This window comes from Colletotrichum jinshuiense, chromosome 9 (genome assembly GCF_051148585.1).
Source record: "Colletotrichum jinshuiense chromosome 9, complete sequence".
In the NCBI taxonomy this organism is placed as follows: Eukaryota; Fungi; Ascomycota; class Sordariomycetes; order Glomerellales; family Glomerellaceae; genus Colletotrichum; species Colletotrichum jinshuiense.
Window position 1 is genome coordinate 765,563 of NC_139316.1, and position 27,995 is coordinate 793,557.

The following is a 27,995-nucleotide window of genomic DNA, read 5'->3' on the forward strand; positions in this document are numbered from 1 at the left end:
AGTCCTTTTTCGAAAATTGTGGTTCTCAAAGTGTCTGGGCGAGCCTTTCGGGTCTCTTTCGCATAGCTGGTCTCAATCAATTGAGTACGGACCGTACAAATCGTCTGACTGTGTTGCGCGAAGAGCTGGGAAAGATTGACATGTAAAGCTCGAGGACCCTGCTCTTCGTGCTCTTTTTAATCTGATTCTACATCTCGAAATGCTGAACTTAATAACTGAGAAGCTGAAACAGTACAACGGACTATGTTGAATTGCCTATCCTACAGTCTTGCCAATTGGGCTGCGGGAGATTTTTCTTCTTGAAGACTTTTTGACTAACCAAACAGCCTAATCATCAGTACTTCTTTTTTCGATATATTTTGGCCATAATAGAAGTACTAGTGACTATCTTATCAAAATACCGTACCGTACAAGCCAAGAAGAAACAGGAATTGATTGACATACTGCCATGCACTTTGGTTGTGAGCGGAAAGGTAAGTATAGTAAGAGGGGCATATGGGTTTTAGCCATGCCACACTCGATGGGGATAACGGCAAGGTAGTGACGTCACGCCTCACTACTAGAACCATTGAGTAATTTCTTCGGATCCTGCCAGCCTGCAGTTCCGACCGACGCATCACCCGTTTTATATGTCTCGGCTATAATTTGATTATTAGCGAGGCCTGATTATCCTCCCTGTTGGATTACTCAGCCAGAATACAGGGAGTTAGCCAGCAGCAGCAGCTGGCCGCGGCAACGGCCGCGGCAGCGGAACCCGGAGATCCAACCTCCGGGCTGGCAATAGTGATATCTTCACTACTGCTGCTGCTGCCAACCTACCTACTCTTCTAGAACACACAAGCCAACAGAAGAATACAGTACCAGTTTTGATCCTTTGATTATGTTCGATTACCACCCGTACGGGTAACCTGTGATCCCAACACTCGCAAAACCATTCTCCCACTGAAATGTGGTGGGGCCCCGCCCAATCGTTTGCCTTGCCAGCAAAGACAACCTCCAATGCGAATAGTCTACCGCTATGGATCATGAGAACCAAAAACAAATGATAGTTAGGTCGCGGAAGTGTGTGGTGGATTTAAGTACCTTGATGGATATCTCCACTGCGGCAACGTAGTCAGTCTTGGCCACTTGTCTTGTATAAGCACGTCGAGCTGTATCGGGCGTTGCCAAGAAGGAGACAGTTGTTGGATCTCCCGATGCGGGCGAATGGTCTAGGAATATTTGGTTAGCCGACAAGAAGCGGATCTAGTGTGAGCAACTAAAGTGTAGCCAAGGCTGGGAAAAGTTCCAACAACATTTATCAACCCACATTTCGACCGAAAGAAGTGGTGAAACGTCATTTGAGCCCCTTTCCTTAAGTTCCTTCGGTCTATAGGATCTTGGCCTGTATTCGAATTCCCTCAGACCTGTCCAGCTGCATTACTGGCCACTTCAGTTACCTTTCACTCATCATGCCAAGCCCTAGCCACTTCCGTGCTTGGCAAAGCTCACATCTTCCATAATGCCAAGTACTCTTCCGCTCTTGGCGCATACAAAAAGCGTTTGTCGGGCGTAACACAGTAGAAACAGTCTCACTATTTTGAACTATCTTGATGACGGCATTCAACACCTTAACAAACTACTTAATGCTTTTTCTTCTTACGGCCCCCTCAATCACCCGGAAATCCTGCATATAACATACACGAACAGAAGGAAGCCTGGGGCAATCCTTCAAAGAACAATGACTTTGATCATCAGAACGCTTTTAACCCTCTCGTACGTTCGCTCGCTAGCCCTAGCGCAGACGTCAAACAGCTCCTCCCTCGAAAACTGTCCTCGGCCAATTCAAAATATTGGCAACGGCCGCACGAACTTCAACTCAACCGGCAGTAGGCCGTTCAGATTAACCCCAGACCAAGAAAATGACTGGTATCTATCATACGCCTTGACCGATGTACGCGGAGAAACCATCAACATCGGTTCATGGGTCACCATGCAAGACCTAAGCGTCTACATCAGCGTCCCCCAATCCCTCATCGGCACCCGGCAGGGCAATAACACCATGTTTTGCATGTACATGATGCCGGGGCAGAACGATACAGTAACGTACTCGGGAGACGACGCTTCGAGGTCCTGCACAGGAGTTTTAAGCGACAATTGCCTTAGGGCCCTGCGAAGTACACCGCCGCCGGCCGAAGACGACTGTCCTAAAGTAGACATCAGCGCGGCGTGCGGTTTCAACACTGTCGTTGGTCGTGGTCTGTAACACTTTATTCCAATTATGTTTCGTATTTAGCCTCTAATCAGCTAATTGTAGCGGCGCCGTCAAACTTTTCGGATCCTACGTGCACCGTCGACGGCATCCCGCACGTCAACCTTCCAGATGGCTACCGCACGTACGGTGGCTTTGTCGGCACCGGGATTCTCCCGCCCGATCCCGAGAGAGATTCATTCGAGGTCTATGGTCTGCGCGTCCGCCAGCCGATACCAATGCTCATCACTTCGCGGGTGGGGGGTTCGGATGACGGGCAAGCGGAGGTTATTTGCTTGGCTCCTGAAAACGTTACCGAGGGCAGTCGGCATCCCGAAGGCGATTTCCCGTCAGCTGCCGTGGGGGCTTTTTCATCAGGGAAATATGTCTTAGGGACCTTCATCGTGGCGTGTGTCACGGCGTTGTTGCTCGCTTAGGCTATGTCCCCGTAGGTTATGGAGGTACCAGTAGAGAATCTGTCATCAACAAAGAGCTGAAGATTGCACACACTCGCCAAGCTGAATACTTGACGTGACCCCTTACAGCGCAACGATGCTACAAGTCAAGATGCCAACCGGAAGACAGCAGCAATGATAGCCCCATCAACAATTTATCAAGACATGAGTGCTTTGACAAGGCCGACCGGAACATGATTCTAAAATAAGGTTTCTACCAACACTGTTCCTGCCTTGGAGCTGCAACCATTTAGAATATTTTGATTCTTTATCTAATGTGAAAGACTAGGTCTCTGACAGATTGTAACCATCAATCAGTCTCTAGAATAATATACTTTATCTGCTCAAATCTGAAATCAGGCCTTGGTGTCTAACTCCACGGTGCTCTCACACTCTGTAGCGTCCCATCCTAGGGAACTCCCCAGGCACCGCGCCAAAAGCATTCTCTATAAATTACTACTTAGGCCTGGTACTTTACGAAGTACACAAATAGGAGGTAGGCTAAATACCTATGACGCATAGTAGATTGATCGAAAGATGAAGCGTACTTTGACAACAGGCTTAACGAAGAGCCCCTTGTTGGCCGACCTGAAGTCGCCTATCTATCTTGTCCTCAAGCATTGTTCTCTGCCCCCTTCTTACGCTCTGACTCGGCACCCTATCTGGCATGCGTTTCCACCATCATCGTCGTCTCTGTCGGCCCTATGGCCTTTCGCTTGGGGGCTGGCGTGACCGGGGCGGTTACTGGGGTCGACTGTGGTGGCGGCTGTGATCCCCCCTCCTCCTGATAGTGCTGACCCAACTCGCCCGCCCCGTCGTCCTCCTTCCGTCACCTCTATCTTGACCTGCCGCGGCACCAGCCTGCAGATCCTTCTGCCGATCACGCGCCGGTAGCTTGAAGCCATCATCACGAACCCTATCATCTCCCTCGTGGCGGCTTCAGCTCCTTGCTCAGCTCCGCTGTATCCCGGACGCCTCGCCGCATGAACCTTCAGCAGCTCGCGCGCCTCCACCCAGCCGCTGCGCATGAGACCGTCCAACGCTGCTTCTGCCGCGACCCTACAGCCGCCCGCCAGAAATTGTCGGCTACCTTCTGCCACTTTCCTCCCACGTCGCCCGCGGCGTGGTGCCCTCGCTGCGCTGTTAACCTTTCCTATACGCCATTATGTGGATGGCCGAGCTGAAGGGCGAGTAAGACCTGCTTGCAAGCTAATGCCTGCACTGCTTGGCGAATCCCTCTACCCCGATCGGCTCTCCTCAAGGTGTTCAAGCATCAGGCTGCACACACTGCACTAGAACATCTATCTGTAAGGATCGTATAGCATTCGTCCATAAAGATGCGCCTGCCTGCGCGCTTAGAGGCGCTGACGCCTAATTTTTCTAAGTTGTCGTTACTAAAAGTATGGTGACAGACACAGAGTGAAAAGATTTAGTCGCCTTTCCGTGAACTCAGAGACGACTGTTTTATTTTATTTTTATAGCATCATTCTGTGACCTCAGAGATTCTCTAAATAGCCACAACAGATGCAGATTTCTTGACCAGATATCATTAGGGTTTGGGCCCAATTCGGTTGTGAAGATCACTAGTTCGGTTTTGATGGGAAGTCTCAGTGGATTTATGTCACGATAGTTCAGCTGTGTGAGGCATGAGTTACCTTCAACCCAGCTGAATGCAAGTTCGAGATTTGTTAGATAACTAGTTTCCAGGGCGTCTGGTAGACGGTTGTTTTTCACAAAAGAGGATACTTGGCTTTTGGGTCGCTTGGTTATCGCCAGCGACAAGTCATCGTAACCAAAATGCTATACTTATATTAGAAAGCACCAGCAATATCTTAGACGAGGAGAAGACACCTCATTTTCTGACGTGGCATTCGTCAATCTGCCTTGGTGGCACAAAAGTCTTGAGAGTATGTTGAAGGCAGCTCATCGGATGCATAGGGTTGTCAGACAAAAGATAGTGTATGAGATTGAAATAACAAAGATGTAAAACCAACGTCTATCCCACCCGCCGCCCATGCCCCATCCTGGTATCAACAACATTCAAAATTTGTATGCGTGGAAAACATAATGGCTACAACTGCGCAGTGATATACCCTTACTTCTTCACTTCCGTGCTTCCCAGGACTGTCGTGCTGCTCGCCGTATCAGGGGAATCCAACAACTCTGGCCCAGGGTCCTTTTTGTTCAGACTGCCTTGGCCCACTTCTTTCTCAATCTTCTTCACCTCAATATCGTCAGCATCCAGCTGCTCCTCGCCAAATGGCCCGCTTGTCTTGACTCCTTCCAACGAATCTGTGTCGTTGCCGTCTTTAATGTCTGTCTCTTTAACGCTACTCGCCCGGCTGACATCCGCACTCTCGGGACTTTCGGTTCTCAAACCTAAGCGCTTCTCGGCTAGAGGATCTTCTTTGTTGTCGCCTTTCCAATCGGCTGGTTTCATCTGCGGCACAGGCGAACCGGTAGAGGGTTGCTTAACGACATCACCGTCCGTCGGTGCAATCTCGTCACCACCGTCCTCGGCTCGTTGTGAGTCCGCCACCCGCCAAACCACGGCAATCTTGTCAAATGCACGAGACCCCTTTCTACTCGATCCCTTGATGCCGTCCATGGCTTCCCAATCAATCTCGAATACACCGCTAGCGTCGGCCTTGCCGTCTTGCTCCGGGCCGTTGCCCTCGAAAAAGACATTGAACCAGACGTGAGCGACGGCGGTCACCATAGTGAGACCCATAGATGAGGAAGTACGGTTACGACGCTCGACGGAAATGTTGACGTCACTGTTGGGGATTTTGATCGACTCCTTGGGCTTGAAAATCACGGCCATGCCACCAGGCTCGCTGTCTTCGCCTTCGTTGGAATTTCCCGATGTTTGAACACCTGAGGTCGCCGCTGACTGAGCTTCAGTCTCGCTTCTTTTCTGACTTGGGTTGGGCGTTGACTCAGGTTCCTGAATAAGAGGGGTCGTCTGTGCGTTACGCAGCTTGTTTGGCTCGCTTTGTGGTATCGGGGTTTCCTTAGTATCCTTCGTGTCCTCGTTACCCTTTTTATCGGGGTTGCTGTTCTTGCGGGCGTTGTTCGTATTAGTGTGCTCTGCCAGCGGCGCCTCCTTGGGGGCCTTCTCCGTAGGCTTGACCCCGACGCTCGCAAGATCTGTCATCATGCGGACAACGCCGCCACCACTCGGGGTATCGCCCTGTACCACAATTCTCTCGCTCTTCTTGAACGTGTGGAATACCTTGATCTTCTTCCCTTCTTCGACGAAACCCTCAACGTCGACTTTGACACCGCTCCGGAGACCCCACACGTGTATCTCAACGATTTCGATGGCGCGGTCGACGTACTTCTTTCCACCCTTCGTCCACCTGTCGACGTATGTAACGGTGCGGAGCTGGCTGGGAATCGAGACACCAGCACCAAACTTGGGGCGCATCCTTCTTTCCGTGAACCTCATCAAAGCCTCTTCTGGTTTCCACCCGCACTCAGAAATGAGATAACTGCATGAGACGGTTCCGCTTCTGCCTTTGCCAGCCTTGCAGTGGACGACAACGACCCTTTGGTTATCGGAATCGGCCTTCTTGCCATCCGTTGCGTCTGCGGGACCAACGGCGACATCGCCCCTTTCCAGATCGCCTCCATTCAGCCAGTTCCGCATGCTGGCCATAATCATGGGTATCAGACGAAACGGTGGTGGGTGGTGATCAGGCCATGGGTAATGTCGCACGCGGCCATACACCTCCTCATCGGGGTAACCCGTGCCCTCTGCGCGGAATTCCCATATCGCCCAGTTGTCCTGGTGCTTCGAGTCGAGGAAGGTGACTAGGCGGTCGAGCGGGTTTCGATAGGCTCTTTGGGGATATGTTCCAGATGGACCGGAGCTGAGTTAAAGTCTGATTAGACGCGAACTACTAAAAGTCATCGGAATGTGACTTACGTCGCAATGATGTTGGAAGTCACGTAGCAGAGGTCTAAATCTGACTCGGCGTGCCGCGCTCTTGGTCCTGCGACGATTTGTCGCAGCAAAGAAGCCATGCTAGGTAATCTGAAAATGAAAGCGGAGCAAGGTTCAGAACGGGGATGCGCGCCAAGAAAAGATGAATCGTTGCAGTGCGTCCGTATATATGAGTGTTAAGGAAGTCTAGTTGAGGGTTCCCTCATGACGGTCCATAATGTCGTAGCTGCGCCTTGGTCGCGTGCAGCAGCGAGCCTTGACGTCGTCCAATATACAGGGAGGGCGACGTCATTCATAGTGGGGTGGGCCAGGGGGGAGAAGACCGTGCTACGCCACTTCGGGTGTGGCTAGTGCGGCCTCCCGCCGGTTGCTTGGCAGCATGTGCTTTGCGCAGCAACCCTTTGCATTATCACCACGAATGGCGCCGTCACGAATTGGAAGGAAGAGATTCTCATGTAGCAAAGCGAATTTGAAATTATTGCTCAAACAAACTAACAGACAGAGGCCGAAGCCTGGGAGCAAAACCGGGAAACCTGAAATCATTGTGTAATGCAGAGAGCAACCTGGCATGTCCAGGTCCCCAACTCGCCAACACTCCAATAACCTGAATGGATTGCGAAAAGCCGTGTGGAACTTGGCCGGCCGTGAATCTCTCCTCTCGTATCCTTTCCTGTGACCGTGTAACCTCGTTATGATTCGTTCCTTATAACCGTCCACTTCCAAAATCACTCTTATCGTGGCTGGGATTACAGCCTGACCCGTCGCAACGGCCGAGCCAATTTGAATGCGCCATGACCTAATTTTGACATTGTCATAGCGCAGTTAGATTATCCGAACGACTTGGAGAGACGTCGGACAACTTGTCGGATCCTTACGAGGTCTTCTTGGGAACAGAAGCGCCGTTGATGTAGCGGTTGACGTCGGTATAGGCGTAGAACTGGCGCGCGCCTCCCTTAATAGTCTCCCAGGCTTGGCGAGCGGCAGGGGGGGTTCCCTGGTTGCCGACAGCCGAGTCAACGCGGGACTCGAGCAGGGCAAGCGAGTTTTGGACGTGAGTGCTCTGGGAGAGACGCGCACGAATGAAGGCAGTGTAGATGGCAATCAAAATCCAGGAGCGGCGCTGGAAGGTGATGGCGGAGAGGAAGAGGCGGCCCCAGAGGAGAATCTCGAGCGAGGAAACCACGGCCATGGAGGCATCGTAGTACTCCTTGACAAAGGCGCCAATCTTATCCGCGATCGGGTTGTGGGCAAACTGGGGCTTGGCGCTGGGAGAAGCGCCAGCGGCAGGCGTGATGGGCTTGGGAGGAGTAACGGTAGGAATCACGTTGGCACGCGTGTAGGTAGCGACGTGGAAGACCGAGTAGATGGCATAGGGGAGCATAGCCAGCGGGTATTGGGGAGACAAAAGCCAGACCAGGGACATGCCTGCAGTATCCTGGTTAGATGCGGCTCGGAAAAAGAGGGGGAAGGGACTCTGCTCACCGAGATATTGAACATTCTCGTCGGCAAGGAGGGCGAGGCCGCCAGGGGGTGCCTTCGCTCCGGCCTTGCTGCGGGCTCTAAGTGTCTTGTAAACGACGATGCCGTAGGTCAGGGCAGCGGAAAGGAAGGTGAGTCGGTAGCTGAAGCGGGCGATCCGGCTGTAGTAGTTGAAGGTGACGTAGGAAAAGCCATATCGAATGACGGCAAAGATCAGAGTCAAGTGTCTAGAAGAGAGAGTATTAGCTGATGTCCTGCCAAAAAGAGATGGTTGTCGCCAAAATTTGGACCGTCGGGCTTCTCCACTCGTGCGGCTGGCCTCGTCGGGTTGCAGGGAGACGACAGGGCGATCGACGGATCAAAGGAACTCGTGTCTACATACCCGGCAAACCAAGCAACTATTGAAAGAAGAAGCAGTTAGCAAACGTCGCATGCAACAAAAGTATGCAGGCAGAAGTAATGATCCGACATACATTGCAAGGTCTGGGCGAGCAGTATGAGCCTCTGGGTCAGAGGGACATTGGCGGGCGGAGGGGGGGCCATTGTGTATGGTGGGAGGTTCAAGGGCGCGCGACAGATGTCGAATGTTTGATGCAGCAGTTGGCGTTTGGTGATAAGAAGGTGTGCGGCGACGCAAAACCAAACTTTTTTTTTTGTGTGTGTCGTGAGGATTTCCTGGTGATGCTGGGTTGACTTTGGGGAAAGCTGGCCAGAATGCGCAAGAAGTTGAGGTGATGTGGTGGAGTGGCTGGTCCAGAGGCGGAGGGGGTGGAGGGAAAATGGAGCCTGGCCCAGGCAAGCGGTGGTCGGTGCGTCAGTGCGTCACTGCTTCCTTCTGCTTGCTTCCCTTTGGCCAGTCCCTGCTCCCTATTGTCCTTTTCTGCACGCTTCTTGCAGTGCTACGGATAATTACACTCACTAACTAGAGAGGGAGGCCCAGTCCAGGGTCCTGGGCAGACAGCGGCAGATCTGCGCTCTGCCACGGGTGAGGGAGTGGGATCGCTCCAGGTAATTTTTTTTTACGGAGGACAGAGACAGGGCTCTTCCATATTACCTTTTGTCACGTCACGTTGATGATCAGTGCGGCTCACATGCAATTCTTAGCTCCCATGTTTCTCTATTTTGTTTTGATGTTTCTGCCCCTCTCTCACGAGCATCGTCCAGTGACAAAGATCTGAGCCACCCCGACACGCTCAACCCTCGGGCAATTATAGAGATGAGACGACGGGACCAAATCCGTGCCCATGCACAAACATCAGCAAACACTGGCCAGTAGCCGCCTGAAAAAGCATGTGGATGGAGTGAGAGGATGAGGCGATGGCGTGTGTCTTGGTGGCACGGTATCGGGGGGCGCACTGGTCCGTTGGACCAAGGCAATGCTGGATAATTTGTGGATAAGGGGGTGTAATGCCAGCGTAGTGTTGTGTAATTATACTGTCTCCCTCGGGCGACCGACGCAGCTCTGCCTTGGACTGGCGAACACCTCAGAGACTCTTTCATCACCACCTGGCGCTAACCCGGCCTTCCCTGCTGGTGTCAAAGCCACAATCTTCGGCATGTTTCTTTTCGTCATCATCGCGCCTGGTCTGTGCGCCAGCTCAGCTACAGATCATATAGCTCCGGTTCTCCACCAAGCTTCAGCCAATGGAAACTCTCCGCTGCTAGGGAATTTGCCACACTGTGTCTCCCGCCCTGTCATGCCCTGCCGTAACAGTGTCAAGAGACTGGCGCCAACCGTGCTCCCACACCCCACCCCCAGTACTCAATCCGGGATGCTGTGGCGTCACAAGCTCCCGAGCTTTTGAATTGTTGAGAACTGGAGCTCCGTGGCTTCACCACAACCCATTGTCTTGCCGGCCAGTGTCGTTTTTGCGCACCACCGACCACGACAACCCGCCACGATGCCACCAAAAGCTGCCCCTCCTCCAAGGGAGTTTGTTCATCCCGAAGCTGGCCATGCGAAGAAGAAGTACGTTGTCCAATCCCTCTGCCTGACGGCCTCGTGCTTGGAGCCTCTTCACTAACAGCAAGACCCAACAGGCCCCCCAGTGCGTTCGCTATCGAGCCCATCACGGCATTCTATTGCTTTTTGGTTGCCAACATGATCTCCGCCCTCTTCGCTCCGATCCAAGACTGCGATGAAACATTCAACTACTATGAGCCGACACACTACCTCTCCCATGGCTACGGCCTGCAGACCTGGGAGTACTCCCCCACCTATGCCATCCGCAGCTGGCTGTACGTTGGGCTCCATGCTGTTATCGGCAATATCCGTCGCTTGATGCCACAGTCCACCAAGGCAGGTTCTCCATGCCGTCCATCGAATCACCATTCCACAAAAGACTAACCATGACCAGGTTGGCGAGTTCTACTTCATTCGATATGCTCTTGCCTTTGGCTGCGCGCTGTGCCAGACCCTGCTCTTCCGTGTCATCAGCCTCACTCTCAATGCACGCATCGGCCTCTTTTTCATTCTGGCTACTGTCTCTAGCCCCGGAAACTTCCATGCCAGCACCGCCTACCTCCCCTCTAGCTTCGCCATGTATATGGCCATGCTGGGCGCCGCATCCTTCATGAACTGGCGTGGCGGGCTCAAGACCGCCCAAGGCATCTTCTGGTTCGCTTTGGGTGGCGTCGTTGGATGGCCTTTTGCTGCTGCCCTATCCGCGCCTTTCCTCGTTGAAGAGGCCCTCTTTGCTGTGCTGAGTGACAAGGATCGCTTCATTGAGGCCATCCTTCGTGTAGCCAGGGGCATTACTGCTGGTCTGATTGTTATTGTAAGTGCTCATGCAGACAGGTCCCTTCCAGAATTACCCCGCCTGACTTTTCTGCCAGTTCGTTGATGGTTGCATCAACACATTCTTCTACAAAAAGATCGAAGTTGCGGCTTGGAACATTGTCAAGTACAATATCTTTTCTGAAACTGGTGGCCCCGAACTCTACGGCACGGAGCCTTGGACCTTTTACTTCCGCAACTTGACCTTGAACTTCAACCTCTGGTTCGTTCTGGCTCTCGTTTGCCTCCCCCTGTTTCTGCTACAAAAGATCGTCTCTCCTTCCGGCAACGGCGTCCAAACTGGCCTCCGCGCCCTTGTCTTCATTTCGCCCTTCTATCTCTGGCTCGGAATCTTTACTCTCCAGCCTCACAAGGAAGAGCGCTTCATGTACCCTGCATACCCCTTCCTTGCATTGAACGCCTCCATGTCGCTTCATATCATCCTTACCGCATTCGGAAACTCTGACCCCAAAACTCTTGTCGGCAAGATTCCCGCTAAGCTCAAGCTGTCCCTGGTTACTGTTGTCTTGCTTCTATCCTTCGACATTGGCCTCTCTCGAGTCTATGGCATTTGGTCGGCGTATTCCGCCCCATTGAAACTTTACTCGCCTTTAGGCGCTGGTGTCAGTGGTCAACAGGGTCTTGGTGTACGCGGCGACAACGTGTGTTTTGGCAAGGATTGGTATCGTTTCCCGTCGTCATACTTCTTGCCTCGGGATATGCACGCCAAGTTCGTCCGCTCGGAGTTCCGAGGGCTGCTTCCAGGGGAGTTCTCCGAAGCTCGGGTCGGCTTCGGTTTCTGGAGTGGTACATGGTTGCCTACCAGCGGCTTGAACGACAGAAATGAGGAGGACATGGGCAAATACGTGGACCCCCAGGTTTGCGGGTTCCTGGTCGACACACAGTACCCGGAGCGGACTGATCCTCTGCCCCCCAATGAGCCCGACTATATCGCAGATGAGGAACATTGGAAAGTTGTGAAGTGTGTTCCGTTCTTGGATGCGGAAAACACTCACTTTTTGGCTAGGGCTCTCTATGTGCCAAATCTGCCCTTTATTCCTGAGAAATTCCAAAGAAGATGGGGGCAACACTGTCTACTACAGCGCAAGAAGTAAGATGGACACAACCACCGAATTGGTGAGGTTTTGCGTCTCTACGACACGCATTTCTTCACGTGGCCCCGAAAGCACCGGATATGCCAATGCCGATCCGGCGATAACTCGCCACCTGGTTACCAGATCCCCGATGAGTTGTATCGCAAGGGCCCAGAACAGTTATAACCCGACAGTTCTTTCCGAGTCAACATTTATTGGCCCAACTTAATCATAACCGAAGCTTTGGCTGGACAGACATGTGGATTGAGGGGACTGGAACTCGGCTGAGGACAGCATATATGGGGAGCCGTATCAGATAACCACTTTATCGAGTGGACCACTTCGTCTGCATTTTCTAAAGTACCGTCTTATGGCACTTGTATACCATACCACTTATGGCACGCTGTTTGCAGAGTAATATGTCCAAGTGAAGCCGCCGTCTGGAAATGGCTCACGCACACATCTGAACGATGATGGCAGATGAATTTGGCAAAGCGGCATGACCATATGTAATACTGCATGCCGATGAGTTTAAATAGAAACCAGGCAAGATTTTAATCATTCCGCAAACCAATAATGTCCCGGGTTGGATTATAAACGATGCAATGTTGTCCATAGGACTGTCTGCCTTTCGAAGATGCTTTCACAAAACAAGAGATCTTGCTAAACTGGAAATCTAAATCAACCCCGTTCTGAGTTGTCCCGAGACCGAGGGGGGTTTCAGTCCCGGGGTTTTAAAGCTACGGGTTCGTGGAGCATACAAGGAAACGGCGGTATCTGATGAGGACCTTGGACCGATGTTGGGCAATGGTGGGGTCGCGTCGGAGGGGTGCCCGGTAAGTGGGTCAGATACGGAGTCTTGTCCGGTCCTCTCGTTGAACACTTCCCAAAAAGGGAAACGGCTTCATGGTCCACGTGTGTTCCCCTCACGGACGGCCCGGGTATCTTATCTGCGCCTGCTTGATAGGCTTTCCATCGGCCTAGAGAGGCCAGTTGGCTGTGTTTCCGCAGAGCCGTTCGATGACCCAGAGACCAACCAAGTGCGGTGCATGTGGATTGCACCCCCTCCCACGAATCATCGACGTTCACATAGGTATCTCCAAGACTGAACAGTGACCTGTTTTACACTAGGATGACCATGCATCCGCGTCCGTTCATCGGACGGTTACAGACTAAGCAGTCGATCGCGGAGGACGATACGACTCCGAAGCGGCAAGGTCCAGTGCGGGGGCCGCTGGGCATTTAGAGCAGCCGCTCGCTGCGTTCTCTAGTTGTCAATGTGCCTAAGCAAACCTCAAATAATAATTCAACAGTTACCTGGCGAGCACTTGTTCCCTTGGCCAAATCCAGACATTTGCGAACGATGAAGTCCCCCTTGGGGCTTTTTGCGACCAAACGTCCGTGGGGCACCGCGACGTTTGTCAGATCGGATAAGCGAAACTACGGGAAACCTACACAGTCGAGGCTAGGCCTCGGGGCCAACTCACCACAAGCTGCGATCTCAGGGGCAAACGACTCCAGTGCATTGACACTCGAGCCGACTTCGACACGGAAGCCCGTCGCTGGATTCCCTTTGTCCGGGTTGCCAACCGGTACCCTCCTCCGGTCGCTACTCGTCACCACCATCTCATCGCACCGGTTCCTACTCATCCCGGCACTCTACTCCTTATCGTTTCTCGCCAAGCCGGGCCGGACCTTCTTGTTCGACGTCGACCGCAACCCTGTGCTGCACAAGATCCTGAGAAAGACTTTTTATGACCAGTTCTGCGCCGGGGAGACCAGCGAGGAGACCAAGGCGTGTGTACAAAGGCTCAAGGGCCTGGGGTTCAGAGGAGTGATCCTCACGTACGCCAAGGAGACCGTGTTCGACCATTTGACGCAATCCTCGATTGAGCATGGCAAGGCCTCCGGTGCTACGGCGAGTGAGGCGGGGTTTGACGCCGACATTGATTCCTGGAAACGGGGCACTCTGGAAACCGCCGAGCAGATTGGGGAGGGAGACTATCTCGCCATCAAGTGAGCCCCATTTTCCCACCACCAACTCATGACAGGAGAACTAACAGCTATCGAGGTTGACCGGAGCCGGCCGCACAGTGACCTCAGCGTTCGCAGCCAACGAGCTGCCGCCGCGGCAGATGCAGGACGCTTTGGACGAAATTTCTACGATTTGCAAGCAGCGCGGCATCAAGATCATTGTTGATGCCGAGTCGACGCACTTCCAGAAGACGATTGACCGCGTTACTCTCGAGCTCATGCGCAAGTACAACAAGGACGGCTCCGCCGTCATTTACAACACCTACCAGGCCTACCTCAAGCACACCCGCAGCAACGTCATCAGCCACCTCTCCGAGGCCGGCAAGGACGGCTTCACTCTCGGGCTCAAGGTCGTGAGAGGCGCATACATCCTGTCGGACAACCGGGCTTTGATTCACGATACGAAACAGAACACGGATGATGCGTATAACTACATCTCGCAGGGCGCCATTAAACGGCAGATCGGGGAGTTCGGCAGCGAGGAGCCCGGCTCCGTACCGTTTCCCTCGGTAGACTTGCTCCTCGCCAGCCACAACAAGGAGAGCCTCTTCGCCGCCTTGAAGCTCCATCAGGATCGCGTCAAGAAGGGCCTGCCGACTGTGCCGATCTCATTTGGCCAGCTCCACGGCATGTCGGACCAGGTCAGCTTCTCCCTGCTGCAGGAACAGGGCGAGGGGCTACAGAGGCCGGACGTTTTCAAGTGCTCTACCTGGGGCACGATGAGCGAGTGTTTGGCGTATCTGCTTCGCAGGGCAGTGGAGAACCGGGATGCCGTGCTGAGGACCACCGACGAGCACGTGGCTGTGAAGAGCGAGTGTTGGAGACGGCTCAGGTCAACATTCTCGGGTTCTAGTTGAAGGCGTTCTTGATACAACGGGCTTGATTGTGGGTGCTTCGAGAGGATTGAGCTAGAACTTGGCATTAGCGTCTGATATCATTATCGTGTCATTTCATGTTATCTTTCCCTGCCTTACCTTGTTTGGTGTTGTGTTGAACATTTATCATTACAAAATCCCACCATATATGTTCCCAGTCGCATCTCTCAGCCGTGTCAGGTACCTGCAGAATGGAGCCACAGTGGTACGGTAATAGAGCACCTTACCGGGGGACTAGTATCATGACAGAAGAGCACCAGCCCTGTTATGGAATAACAGGTTCACCTTGATGCAACAGGGTCTGAAAAGGCAGGTTCAATCAATAGTTGCCATTAGCCCCTACGGTAATCACAGACCTCTTTACTCTGTACCACAAAGCCCAAATAACCATCTTAACACCGCGTACAGAGTAAGACTGTTGGTGACAAAACAGAGCGTTATACGTTGTAATGCCATTGCACGAAGTCGTTTCTTATTTCATGGAACCTCTAAAGATACAGGTCCTGCGTTGAAACGAGCTTCTTCTGATCGTGTTGATGTCTCTGACTCTTACGTAACTTCTGAAGTGTCTAGAATCGGGCTGGAAGACGTTACATATCAGCCCAAACGTGGGCCCAGCTACCGCCAGCGGTCCGGTCCGACCAAGTCCATTTTAAGACTGGTTCCAGTTGAGATTTTGGATCTTTTGTCAAGCCAAATTTTAAGAATTGATCTTTTGTTCAGCTTAACCGGTGGAGCGGCAGGGGGTCGACAGCGGCCGACCGCCAAGACATCGTCACCTCTGCCCACTTTCCCGTGAAAAGGCTCCAGGATTTTACAACCTAGTAAGATGGGGATTCCGGGCTGGGACTTGATTGGCCGTATGTCAGACGTCTGTGGCTGACTCGAACCCTAATAATCTTATCTCGATGATCAGTTGCCCCATCGTGAGACTGGCTCGGTGGGCCGGTCGAGTGAGGCAGTAGAGGCGCAACGACGGATTGGGAGTATGTCGAGGTGGCTTATCTTGTTTCGTATTCAGAAGCATCCACAACTGTGAGAATTATTGTGATGCCAAGAAACCTTTGAAATCCTTCCGTTGAAGCTGAGCGGCATTTTCGCGATAGCTTCGGCTCAAAGGTCGGACTTGACATGACTAGGGACGGAGGTTGAGACCAAGGAGGTTCAAATGTTCTAGTATAAATACCGTCTCATCGTCCAGGAAGAAGTAGATTCTTGTTCTCAGCAGCAGCAACAAAAAGCCAATTCACCAATCACCTCCCTTAATAAACTTACTTCTGTCTCCGTTCTGCTCCACGAACACTCAACAACAAACCTCTCGTCAAAATGCTTTTCACCAAGTCTATCCTCTTCGTCGCGGCCATGATCGCCTCCTCGGCTCTGGCTGCTTGCAGCGGAGCTCCCTTCCAGGGCACCTGCGGCAACTGCGTCGTCGAGTGCCACGATGGTGAGTAGTCCACCAAGTTATAGCTGTTTTGCAGCCAAGCAGCACAGTATTGACTTGGGTAAAATCATAGCCTACAACGGTCCTGGTCGTCAGGAGTCGATTCAGCGTGCTGCCTGCCAGTTCGCTTGCCTCGCCTTTTGCGACGACTGCAACTAAGCTCGCCGGGTTTCGCCGGAAGTGGGAAAGCAGGAGATTTTGCTGGAAGCTGGCGAAAAGGGGGTTTACCAGATTCCGAACTCGGAGCTTGAGTAATTAATTTCAAAAACATATGGTGTCAGGTGCTTGGTTTTGTTCATATGTTGATGGCACGGTACAGTAGCTAGATATGTATGCAATTGTAGCGTTGTCCTGCCGGTAACACGCACATCTCACAACTTGACATACCCCTCAATCTCAATGGCGATGTCGTGCGTCGTGGGATAATATCTGAGGGAGTGAACTTTGTAATCATCTTCTGTGTATCATTCAAAATTGCTCTTGGCCATCCCCGGAATTGAGCTGTGTCGGTATCCTTGCCTTCTTCGTCCAAAACCCCACTCTCGAGCAATATCGCCCGATTCGGTGCGGCGTCTGCCCAAACATGTTTTAAGCGCCGTCTCCCTGAAGTCGATTTGAAAGCTAGCCTCCGTGTTGTTCCTGACCTGCGGGCGTAGAATTCCCCTGGGGACTGGGTTCAGAAGGTTTAGTTTATGGCGTGGTTAGCCCTCGGTGGGGGTTTGTTGGTGTTCTATAGCACAATGACCAATGTAGCTTGTTGCCAACTTTGAGGGCATAGCTAAAGCTTGATAGATCTTCCCATATTAAAGCAATGTTTTGTGATCTGATTTTGGCCCTACTACTTTGGGTGCTACCTCCTTGGAACTTTCAAACTACTACCTGTCCACGATCGATACCTGAGTTGTATGAGACACAGCATAAAGAAGTCGATGTTGTTGCCATTCATGAACAACCCGGGTAGGATATCCGGAACTTGATACGCCGAATACCCAGATGTACTAGCCTATAAAGGGGGGGCAAATGCCGTGAAAAGTCTTGCCTCCGAAACCTTCGTACGATTGGAATAAATGTTGTGAATTGCTAAGGGTTCGTGAGCTCCCCGAACATTTCTGAGACTACAGAAAGGAAATAATCCCAATCGCGGGGCAAATTTCATAGCAACGGCTCTGAAAAACAAATACATCATTGAAATCCTGGCTAACTGCAATGTCTACATAGGTTTTCCTTGACAATGAAAACAGTGGATAATATTTCACAGGCTTGGCCAGATGTTGCAGAAAGAAGTTTATCAGATTGCTGTTCTCGAGTGAATATCAAAGAGCGTAAGTGTATTTGGTTGTTAGATAGATGAGGGTATGAAGTTCGGATCATCGATGCCCCTCTTGCTTGGCCCAGGCACGCCAGCAGCGCGGGCCATAAGCGAGGCAAAGGCAATGCATGCAAAGATACATCAGCAAGGCCTATTGGCGGGGACCAGTCTGGGAATTGTCGCATTGGTTTGAAGAATAGAATTATGGAAATTTAAGTTAAGTATGATGGAGGGTGGCTATGTATCACCTTCCCATCTATAGGGACATGGGCATGTTTGTTGCCACAACCCCTGGATTACCAATGATGGCCCGTTGGAGAAGGACGTTTCTGGGAACTCTATAACTATGGTTAAACTGCGGTATCTTTAAGAATCTGTGACCGGGAAGAAAGTTAAAGGTATTCTGATCATACGGCAGGATCTCCGGGATAGGCTGGCAAATACTAGCTAAGATGACTCTGGCATGTCTGTGAATCGACTTCAACCCAAAAGCCAACAATCGATCGTCTTCATTTAGCGCCTTGTACATTTCACCCCATTCAAAAAGGTCACTGTTGGTTTTGCAACCATCTATTGCCCCCCTTTACCCCTCTCTATTACCCCTCATCATAAACAGCACCGGGTTTCTTCGTATTCTGCATGTTTGGAGAAAGTTTACGAAAAAAGTAGCATCTTTCGGGACTAATAAAGCCCAGTCTCTCGAAGTAGCAATACTGCAAAGCCTCTCTCATGTTACGCATGACATGGGGGACCCTGCTCCGGCTTCCAAAGAAGTGCGGGGTATCGGTGTGTTTGCCTGGCTTGGCTCCCCGTAGCGCCCGGAGGCCATCCCGATCTTGCGTCCAGCTTATCGGTACCAGATAAACCAATTAAACACTTTGAAGCCCATTGGTTTTCACGAATCAAGCTAAACTAGATTCTGCAGGTCCATAGGATTGGTAGCGATCCCTCGCCTTCGTGATGTTCTCTGCTGGGGGAATGGCTGCTACGTGCAGCCATGTCTGAGCATCTTCTCCTACTGATACTACTCGTTGAAGTTCACTTCCATCCCAGGGATCATTATGGAAGTACCAATTTTCTCAATTACGGCTGTGCCGTTCACAAAGCAAAGGTTCTCTTGGTATTGTACATGCTGCGTCTGGTCCCTCTCTCCGAACCATTTCTCCCAGTGGCCTCAGCACACGGCATTCTAGCCGTATAAGCAAAGTGAAACCCAATCCAGGACGTATTATGCCCAATTCCCACCGTCGTAATCCAGTAACATTCATTCTTTTGCCCTTTCAGGGGCCTGTGTGCGCGTTGAAAATCGTATTTGTAGGCGTGAACCCAACAGTCGGAGATAAATCAGTACCCAAGCTTCACAGCCTCGTACTGTGCCTTCTGGTGGTTGTTTGGGATCGCAGTGAGGTCGAGAAAGTCACCCTGGTCCTCTAATCGCCATAGCACAAACTGGAAGTACCGGCCGCCCTTCTTGTTGGTGGGGGTCAGGACCTCATGAACACGGTACAGGCCATCATAGCGAATCCCAACTGAAGGGCGCCATTTACCCTTGCCACCAGAGGCTGAGCGCAAGACTCGAACCGGCTTCTGAGTCCGTAGAGACGTGTGGAGAAGCTTCGTGGCATTGGTGACCTTGGGTTCATTGTCGGTGTGCTCGTGAGAGCCAGAGCCCGAGTAATACAAGATGGTTCCGTCGTCCTTGTCGCACTCTTCATAGGTGCCGGAGGTGACAATTGAGTGAGCACCTTGAGCCGCATGGCCAGAGATTCCACCTTGCCAGGAGCCATGGGCTCCCTTGAAGAACGCTGCAACCTGCATGGGCCACCAGTCTCCAACCGTGAGGCCGTTGTGTCCAAATACACCGGCAAACTTCTTCAGGTGGCTGAAGTCAGGATTCTGCTCATACGTCTTTGTCTTCCCCTGCTTGTAGGCAATGCCACACATGGGGCCGTCAATGCCAAAGATAGGGTCGTTCAGAGCGGGAAGTCGATAGGTGACGGTCTTGACCTTCGTAGCCGTGGGAACCTTTGGCAAGAAAGAGGTCTTATTCTTCACAGACTCGTCTTCAAGAGCGTTTACGGCTCCCTCATTGTCGTCGACATCGTCGACAAACAGCGCCGCATCCTGATCAGTCCACTTGAAGGCTAGAGCCTTAGCACGAGTCTGGGTGTCCTCAGTGAAGAAGCGCTGCTGATCCTCTCGGCCATTGGGATCCGTGAGAAGCTTGAAAGTTCCCGCGAGTCTGTCTCTGGACTTTTTGCACAAGTGGGAAGGGCCCCACGATCTGGTTTCAAGCCAGAGAAAAAATAGCTCCAGGCGCTCGTACAGTTCTTTGGGGGGAACTCCTTTGGTTTGGTAGTGTTTGGAGTAGACCGCCATCTTGGCTACCACATGATGAGTCTCCCGCTGGATGTAGGAGTAAGCGTCTGAAACCACCGGAATTTCAATGGTTTTGGCGGCCTGGGAACTAGAACTGTCTTTGGACTGGTCCGCCAGCTGGGTGTTGACCTGGTTGACCTGGTTGACAGACTGGCCGATGGACAGCTTCATGAGCCGTTTAGCCGGGGGGTTGATCGACTCATCAGCATTGCGCTTGGAAGAATTCTCCATGGTGGGATTGGTATTCTCAGACATCTTGAAAGCTGATAATCGGCTGTTTCTTGCGTCACGGTCTGGGCGTATCAAGCCTCCACTTCCGTTTGCCTGGCTGGTACAGTGTCAGCAATTGGAGGGTTCTTTTTTTTTTTTTCAATGAGAGAAAGATATTTTGAGGTTTAGTCAAGAATGATGAATTACCTTGAGATTTTTTCCTTGCGTTCCCGGAAGAGTATTTTAGGTGGTGACAGGGGCTAAGACAAGGTTGTTCACTGTGGTGTCCGATGAGGCTGATAGTAGTCAGTCAGCATTGCTTTTGTTTTTGCAAGAACGACGGGTGCCATCTTAAGTGAAGACATGATATTTACCTGGTCTGGCTTGATGCCGGATGGATGTCCTTGGTGGGTTGGAATTGGCAAAGATGTTGTGTGGGATCTCACATGAGTTGATGTGGTCGTGAGGTGGATGGTAGTAGTTGACAAGAGGAAATTAGAAATTTCGTGGAAGAAGACCCTGTACCTGACTTCAGCTTGATTTGAAATGGAAGGCACTTGGAGTGATTTTCCAACGAAGAAGGCTTACGTCGGCAACATTGAGTTTCATGAGGGCTGCAAGCAAAGCGGCTGCACTCGCCTTGTGAGCGTACAATACATGAGGTGGAGGCGGGTCTATCAAAAACATTTCCAGCAATGATTGGTCCATTAATTCAAGTCAGGTGCTCATGAGTAGTTCTCGCCGTGTCTAAATACCAAACTAACACCAGTACGGCGGGTGTTGGTATGATTTGAGTGCAACCGCCTTATTAATGTGGTTAGTGTTGATGGTGTGATAGTTGCGGACAAGGCGGGTGCACCCTGTGCCGAAAAGAATGATGACACTGATGGAAATGGATGCTCAGCGGTGATTGGTTAATCAAGTCAGCCAGCCAATCTTGGTGTCTGGTTGCTCTCGCTCTTTTAGGTACATGAAACTCTTAGATAGTTGTTACAATGTGATTAAGTTGTACCCGCCTTGTTGTCAACCGCCTGTTAATCGGAGAGTGTGAGCCCCTTTCGTGTAGTAGTAGGGGTAATGCACCCAATCAAGAGACAGCATGGTGAAATGAGCTAGACCTCAGAGTATCAAAGACTTCCTTGTGCCTGACAAGAATCTGATGGAAACAGTCTTTGATGCCGGAAATTCTGTTGCCTCTGAGGCAAAACTCTTTTTACAACACCTCATTGCTGTGGAGCTGGATGGGGTCTTCTGCGAGTGGAGATGTGAGCTACTAGCAACATGTGTGCCGAATGACCGGCCATCAGCGGCCTATCTGTGATATGGACCGTTTGATATGCACCCCGCATAGAATAGGTGCTGCAATGAACTGACAAAATGCCGAAATAGGAATTTGGAGATACCTGTTTCTGGGATTCCCCTGCTAAGCGGTCCTATCATGACTTATCTCTTATCTGCAGCTGGCCAGAACTCTGTGCAGGAATGCCGAATGGGAGAGGAGACCAACCCCGCACTGCTGGCAGACCTCCGATACCTTCAGAAGCCAGGCGGTCTCTTCTCGGATGCCTCATCCATCTACATCACATGTCTCAAAGGTCAGCTTTGGTCGCAAAGCAAAAAGAAATGGAGTCCTCAAATACACAACGGCGTATCACCAAGCGATCATCTTATGCGTACGCTATGGCAACTGCACCCTCCCCCTCGTAACGTGAACTGACGTACATAAACAGATGCTCGCGATGTCGGAGGCAGAAGATCAAGTGCTCAGGGCTTCACCCGTGCAACAACTGCACTCAACGTCGGCTAACATGCATATTCGACGAACGGGATAACAAGGTCATGGTGACACAAGGGTGCGAGCTCCTGTACAGTGATAAGCTCTCGCTGATAACAACACTGACCTCATCTGTTGGTTTAGGTACTTATCTGAGTTGCAGCAGAAGATTGCGCGATTGGAACGCGCTCAAGCAAGGGTCTTTGCTGAGCAGAACCTGAGGCAGGCCGAAGGCAGTGCTGATGTTTCTGCTCATCTTCGAGAAGGTAACATGCCCTGCATCAAATTCCGGTTGGTCAAGAACTAATTTTAACCCAGAAGATGGCGAAGATATGTCACGCTATGATGGGCGCCGAAGGATGAGTTACCACACTCCAGAAGGAGTGTCAAGGGAATCGCCACTCAGGGATGTAGAAGGGCCAGATTTGACGAATCCTCTCACAACAACACCATCTCGATTTTGCATGTCCGCATCAAATGGACAACCTTGTGAGTACTCATATTTAGATTGAGCAAGTCACACTACGCGGCAGTACTAACACTCGAACCAGACTTTCTAGGCTCTTCGTCGAATTGGTCGTTTTCCCGTCAAGTACTCAGTGTCACTCACGAGCATGTCTGCCAGGCTCCTCTCCCCACGAATAGTCTCTTATTTGACGGTTGTGCCTATGATCTTGGATGGGATGGCTCCCGCACGACACAAATCCTGGACAACCGACTTTTGCCCAGCTTCGACTACGCCATCTTCCTCATCAACGCGGTCAAGTTTCACTGCGGTCAGATGTTCCATCTCTTCGAAGAGGAAGACTTCATGGTCAACATGCAGAGCTTCTACTCGAAGTCTTCTGCCGACAGGGCAGAAGAGAACAGTCTGTGGTACATTCACTTCCTTGTGATTCTTGCATTTGGAAAGAGTCTCATTCAGCGCAAAACCCAAGGGAAAAAGCCGTCTGGTGCCGAATTTTTTGTCAAAGCTCTCCAACTTCTTCCTGATGTTACTGCGCTTTGCAAGGAACCTATTTTATCAACAGAAATCCTGTGCTCCATGGCTTGGTATTACCAGGCTTTGGATTTCCGACACGCGGCTCACAACTTTGTAAGTAATTCTGGGCAAATTTGCCAAGAATTCTGCTGACATCCTGAATCAGATAGGCCAGGCAAAAAGCGTGGCAATGAACTACGGTATGCATACGGATATGCCGATAATGGAGCTGGGGCCAGGCCTCGTCCAAAGATGCCGCAAGATATGGTGGACTGTGTATGTCCTGGACCGACAAATGACTTCGTTGATGGGGCTTCCTCAGTCAACTCTGGATGAGGGTGTCTATTGTCAGTTGCCATCATATCCGGGCTCGGTCCATCGCACGACTGCACTCAGTATGCAAATCAAATTCGCTCGCATCATTGCCGAAATCAGCAGCAGTAGGTTCTAGGACACTCAACGGACATTCCTATTACTTGCACTACTAATGAAACCTTTCTTCTATATAGCCGTGTATGGCGCAAATGGTCGGCTCAACAAGAAATTTGTGCTCAGCACAAAAGTAGTGCTGCAGAGCATCGTTTCAGTAGCCGATGAGCTCCGGACGTCGTTTCCGCTGCATGCGGATGAGCGTTTTGACGGCATCTCGAGGCTTTCTGCCCACTTACACCTCTTGTACTACCAGGTCAGTCCAGCTCTAGTATACCCATGTTGGGTTGACGTCCTGCTTACTCATGACACAAGTGTATCATCCTCGCGACAAGGCCATTGCTACTTTGTTGTTTGATTAAAAGATTCAATTCACCACTAGAGGCAGACTCATTAATTGCATCGCCAAAAGTCCGAAATCCGCTGCAAATGTGTGCGGAATCCTCTATCCAAATTCTCAATATTCTCGACAGATTGAGAGCACAAGGCTTGCTAGGTAAGTTATCAGGAGCGAATAAGTCTAAAGGACAGCGGTCTGACTTCCATTCAAAGAAACCTTCCTTCCCTTGGATCTCGACTCTCTCTTTGTGTCGACGGTCGCTCTCCTCGTCGCGCGGGGTGTCGATTCACGCCTAATAGAAAGCCAGCCGCCTTGGTTCGAAAAATCAAACGATATTATCGATGAGATGGTTGCCAGCGGAAACCTTATTGCCGAATTCCGTAAAAGCGAGATGCAGAAGTTGGAAGAAATGCTAAGCGGATTTGAAGCCACTCAAACCCGCGCAGCGAGCGAGCCGCCCGATGCTCGTCGGGACGCGGGCTGGCAGCAAACAGATCCAATGGCTCTCCAAACTTTGGTTCAAGTAGAAGCGCGGGTTCCTGAAGTCGAAGATGCCTCGCCAGCCTATAAGGAATTTACCAAAGACAGCAGCAGTCAGGCGGAGGACTTGACTGCCCAGCAAATCATCGACGTTGTCAACTCCATGGAGTGGGAGGACACCGAGTGGATGTCATTCACAATAATTCCAGACGAATCCTAGATTTAAGCTTTACAGAAATTAACTAATTACGAAATCGCATTAAACTCTCTGAGTGGGCTGTTCGGAACGATCTTTTTTCGGGAACGGCGGCCCCTTGGTTTTCCCGGACAACTGGAAATCCCGGGGAAGCTAAAAGCCCGAAGAAGCGATGGCTACTACTTAGATACAAGCTTTTAATTGAGATGAACTTGTTCGTCTGCAAAACTATGCAATATAGCCCGCAAGATAAATATACATCACCGATGGCAGGCAGTGGGGTTACGTTACAAGCATGCCAGAGTTTCCAAAACAAGGGTACGGCCGGTCATGGTTCCGATCTCACCTCGCTACCCCAGCAATAATAACTGATTGCGATTGAGGGGATAAACCGTACCCTAGATATGATGTGCCTGCAGGGAAATAACCCCGCTCGCGTACACGGACATTTCCATCCAGCACAACCCCTCCCCGTCGGAGGAGGCAAACCGGCCTGTCGATCATTTGGTAATAACTGGCATGTTGGACGATTCTAAAGCTCTGGTCTCGTATTAATGGCCGCCGAGCTTCTAGAATGGGTGATGGCTCCAGAACACATGCAACGATGGGAGATTAGCGGTCGACGACGCATATCAAGGCAACATGCCACTTAAATGGCGCTACAAGTCTTCATAAAGGACGGGCTCTCAGCAGGAGTTGCAATGCACGAAGAAGCGCTTCCACCGTGTGCCTCAAGCAAAGGCCCTTCAAAGTGATCCGCACAGTATTCATGATGTTCCGGGCGCTGCTCAGTGTGCCTGCGCTCACGCTCGCTTTGAGCTCGCTTGCCAGTGGCCAGTCCACCGCCGATGCTCTCGGCTTGGGCAATGGCGTTGTTGATTTCAAAGCCGGCCAGGTCAGCGGCCAGATCGTTCGCGACTCTCAGACGCTGGCTTCCCTCAAAGTCGGCTCAGGTTTCGATTTCCTTCCCTCCGACTTCCTTTCAAACCTGACTTACAATGGCGCCCACCACATTGGAGATGTTACATTCCGCTTCAAAATCGCCGGCGCAAGCACCTGGACCAACGCCGACTCTGCCAGCAACAGAAGCCCCGTCAAGGCTTTGGACGATCTCGCCCCCGGCGTCATTGCTGGCGCAGACCTGGCTGCGACGCTACCCAGCGGCGTGCCCTTGACAGTGACCCGCGAATGGCTGGCCGAGGGCGACGGCCTTGCCCTGCGTTTGAACCTGTCAAATACCGCCAACGCTACCGTCCAGCTCGGGTCGCTGGGTCTTCCGGTCGCTATAAACAACATTTTCACCATGCGGGAGGCCGAGGATACCCAGGCAAAGTGCTCCCTCGCAGACCCCTACATTGGACTGGATGCTGGGTACATCCGCGTGTCCCCCGTCCGCGGCCTTGGAAACGCGCTCGTTATCGCACCACTCGGCTCGACCCCCCTCGAAGCATGGAGACTTCTCGAGGAGCCGCAGGGAGACTTTTGGTATCAGTCGCAAACATACGAAGGAACATACGAGTGGACGATTCACTCACAAGCTTGGGCTGAGAATGAGTGGAAAAACGCCAAGCCCTGGAACCCTCCCACGTCAAAGACCCTGGAGCCGGGGGAGACATACTCTGTCGGGCTCAAGTTTGTGATTTCAGAGAGCATTCAAACCATCGAGGACGCCGTCGTCAAAGCGGACATTCCTCTGGCCGTGGGGATCCCCGGATATGTGGTCCCCGCTGATCTCACCGCGCGCCTGTACCTCACGCACTCTTCTGCGGTGAAGTCCATCGACGGCGACGGCGCCTTCACCATTGATCAAGACTCTACCGCAAAGGGCAGTCCATACATTCTCACGCCAACGGAGGGCACATGGGGCAGAGCCAAGACTACCGTCACGTACGAAGACGGCAAGACGCAGGTTGTCCATTACTTCATAACGAAGCCGGCGCCAGAAACGGTCTCTGACCTGGGTCACTTCCTCACGACTGCCGCCCACTATACCGACGAGACCGACCCCTTCGGAAGGGCGCCCTCTATCATGACTTATGACAGGGAAGTGAATGCGATTCTTACGCAAGACTCACGTGTCTGGATTGCAGGCCTCAGTGATGAGGGAGGAACCGGAGCCTACGTCGCCGCGGCCACGAAACTATTTCTCCAGCCCGTGGAAAGAGAGGTCGCTGTCCTGGATGACTTCATCCATGAAACCGTGGTTGGAACGATCCAGCCGCCCGATTCCTTCGCTGTGAGAGCAAGCACATTCTTCTATGAGCCTGCTGCTGTCAACTTCTCCTACAACGCCGACTTCGACTGGACAAGCTGGACCTCGTGGACCAAGGAGAGGGCTTACACCACCAGCCGCGCATACAACTATGTCCATCCCGTGGTAGCCTATTGGACCATGTACCGTGTGGCAAGAGACTATCCCCAGGTCAAGACTCGGGCCGAGTGGAGTTGGTATCTTAACCAGGCATACAGCACCGTCCAGCACTGCCTCGCCAATGGTGCCCCCGAGTGCGACTATGGTTTGGTCGGACTGATGGGAGAGACCGTTTTTGCCGAACTGCTTGAGGACCTGAAAAGAGAGAACATGACGCAGGAAGCGGTTGCGTTGGAGGATTCCATGCGCATCCGCGCCGAGTTCTGGGAGACGCTTGCCGTGCCGTTTGGTAGTGAAATGGCCTGGGACAGCACAGGGCAGGAGGGCGTCTACTACTGGACAAAGTAAGTCTCGCCGTCTCTGATCATCGGGCTTGAGAGGACCATTTGGGCTAACTTTGACGCGCAGCTACTTTGGGCTGAACAACACGGCAACCAAGGCCATCAACAGCATCGCGGCCTACATGCCCACTGTGGCGCATTGGGGCTGGAACGGCAACGCCCGGCGTTACTGGGACTTCAACTACGGTGCCAAGCACCCCGGAATGGAACGCCAGATCCATCACTACGGCTCCGGCCTCAACTCGCTTCCCTTGCTGCACTACTTTGAGCGGAACCCGACCGACTTCAACGCCATCCGCGTCGCGTTCGCCGGCAACACGGCCCCGTTGACCAACATTGACAGCGAAGGTTGCCCGTCGGCGGCATTCCACTCCTTCCCCGAGCACCTCGAATGGGACCCGTACACCGGCGACTACGGCCTCGGTTTCCTCGGGCTTGGCCTCGGCCAGACCTTGTACATTGTTAACCACGAAAGTTACGGCGAGGTCGTCTTCGGCGGGAACGTCGTGGCGTCGAACGAGACCGCGGTTGTGGCCCAGCCGCGCGATGCTGTTCGACGCCGTGTATTCGTCGCAGACCTGGGTCTCAAAGTCTCGCTAAGCGCCGGAGCCATCCAGACTGTCACCTACGACCGAGAAGGACAGTCGATCAGACTCAGCGTCGGATCTGCCGCTACCCAGACGGCCCTCCAAGCCAACTCCACGGTCGTCTGGCTTACCAAGACGCTTTCAGGAGGGGCGAAGTTTGCGGTCACGGGGGCTTCGGAGTCTAGGGGTGGATATCTGGTCGACCTGTCGAGCGGACAGGCAGAAATCCTTATTTCAAAAGCGTAGCGGCATCAGGCCTTG

The 27,995-nt window shown here is 52.1% G+C and overlaps 9 protein-coding genes across 9 annotated transcripts; 6 read left to right on the top strand and 3 right to left on the bottom strand.

Annotated features, from left to right (window-relative positions):
• Positions 1-1,720: 1,720 nt before the first annotated feature.
• Positions 1,721-2,667, top strand: EsH8_IX_000225 (uncharacterized protein; the record flags this gene model as incomplete). Its single annotated transcript, XM_083266561.1, has 2 exons — positions 1,721-2,237; positions 2,297-2,667. The coding sequence occupies 2 exons, from the start codon at positions 1,721-1,723 to the stop codon at positions 2,665-2,667; spliced, it is 888 nt and encodes a 295-aa protein (XP_083130126.1).
• A 2,113-nt stretch (positions 2,668-4,780) lies between these two features.
• EsH8_IX_000226 (putative phosphatidylinositol-3,4,5-trisphosphate 3-phosphatase) lies at positions 4,781-6,714 on the bottom strand (the record flags this gene model as incomplete). Its single annotated transcript, XM_083266562.1, has 2 exons — positions 4,781-6,560; positions 6,617-6,714. The coding sequence occupies 2 exons, from the start codon at positions 6,712-6,714 to the stop codon at positions 4,781-4,783; spliced, it is 1,878 nt and encodes a 625-aa protein (XP_083130127.1).
• A 791-nt stretch (positions 6,715-7,505) lies between these two features.
• EsH8_IX_000227 (uncharacterized protein) lies at positions 7,506-8,656 on the bottom strand (the record flags this gene model as incomplete). Its single annotated transcript, XM_083266563.1, has 4 exons — positions 7,506-8,059; positions 8,117-8,340; positions 8,496-8,511; positions 8,587-8,656. The coding sequence occupies 4 exons, from the start codon at positions 8,654-8,656 to the stop codon at positions 7,506-7,508; spliced, it is 864 nt and encodes a 287-aa protein (XP_083130128.1).
• A 1,358-nt stretch (positions 8,657-10,014) lies between these two features.
• Positions 10,015-12,004, top strand: EsH8_IX_000228 (dolichyl-P-Man:Man(6)GlcNAc(2)-PP-dolichol alpha-1,2-mannosyltransferase; the record flags this gene model as incomplete). Its single annotated transcript, XM_083266564.1, has 4 exons — positions 10,015-10,082; positions 10,154-10,412; positions 10,471-10,890; positions 10,949-12,004. The coding sequence occupies 4 exons, from the start codon at positions 10,015-10,017 to the stop codon at positions 12,002-12,004; spliced, it is 1,803 nt and encodes a 600-aa protein (XP_083130129.1).
• Positions 12,005-13,346: 1,342 nt separating this feature from the next.
• Positions 13,347-14,874, top strand: EsH8_IX_000229 (uncharacterized protein; the record flags this gene model as incomplete). The annotated part of the gene is made up of 2 exons (XM_083266565.1): positions 13,347-13,999; positions 14,055-14,874. 2 exons carry the CDS (start codon positions 13,347-13,349, stop codon positions 14,872-14,874), a joined length of 1,473 nt encoding a protein of 490 aa, XP_083130130.1.
• Positions 14,875-16,218: 1,344 nt separating this feature from the next.
• EsH8_IX_000230 (uncharacterized protein) lies at positions 16,219-16,495 on the top strand (the record flags this gene model as incomplete). The annotated part of the gene is made up of 2 exons (XM_083266566.1): positions 16,219-16,339; positions 16,410-16,495. 2 exons carry the CDS (start codon positions 16,219-16,221, stop codon positions 16,493-16,495), a joined length of 207 nt encoding a protein of 68 aa, XP_083130131.1.
• A 2,494-nt stretch (positions 16,496-18,989) lies between these two features.
• EsH8_IX_000231 (YDG/SRA domain-containing protein) lies at positions 18,990-20,279 on the bottom strand (the record flags this gene model as incomplete). The annotated part of the gene is made up of 1 exon (XM_083266567.1): positions 18,990-20,279. The coding sequence occupies one exon, from the start codon at positions 20,277-20,279 to the stop codon at positions 18,990-18,992; it is 1,290 nt and encodes a 429-aa protein (XP_083130132.1).
• A 2,206-nt stretch (positions 20,280-22,485) lies between these two features.
• EsH8_IX_000232 (fungal specific transcription factor domain-containing protein) lies at positions 22,486-24,459 on the top strand (the record flags this gene model as incomplete). The annotated part of the gene is made up of 4 exons (XM_083266568.1): positions 22,486-22,497; positions 22,634-23,104; positions 23,157-23,190; positions 23,972-24,459. 4 exons carry the CDS (start codon positions 22,486-22,488, stop codon positions 24,457-24,459), a joined length of 1,005 nt encoding a protein of 334 aa, XP_083130133.1.
• Positions 24,460-25,207: 748 nt separating this feature from the next.
• EsH8_IX_000233 (uncharacterized protein) lies at positions 25,208-27,980 on the top strand (the record flags this gene model as incomplete). The annotated part of the gene is made up of 2 exons (XM_083266569.1): positions 25,208-27,150; positions 27,215-27,980. The coding sequence occupies 2 exons, from the start codon at positions 25,208-25,210 to the stop codon at positions 27,978-27,980; spliced, it is 2,709 nt and encodes a 902-aa protein (XP_083130134.1).
• Positions 27,981-27,995: the final 15 nt, after the last annotated feature.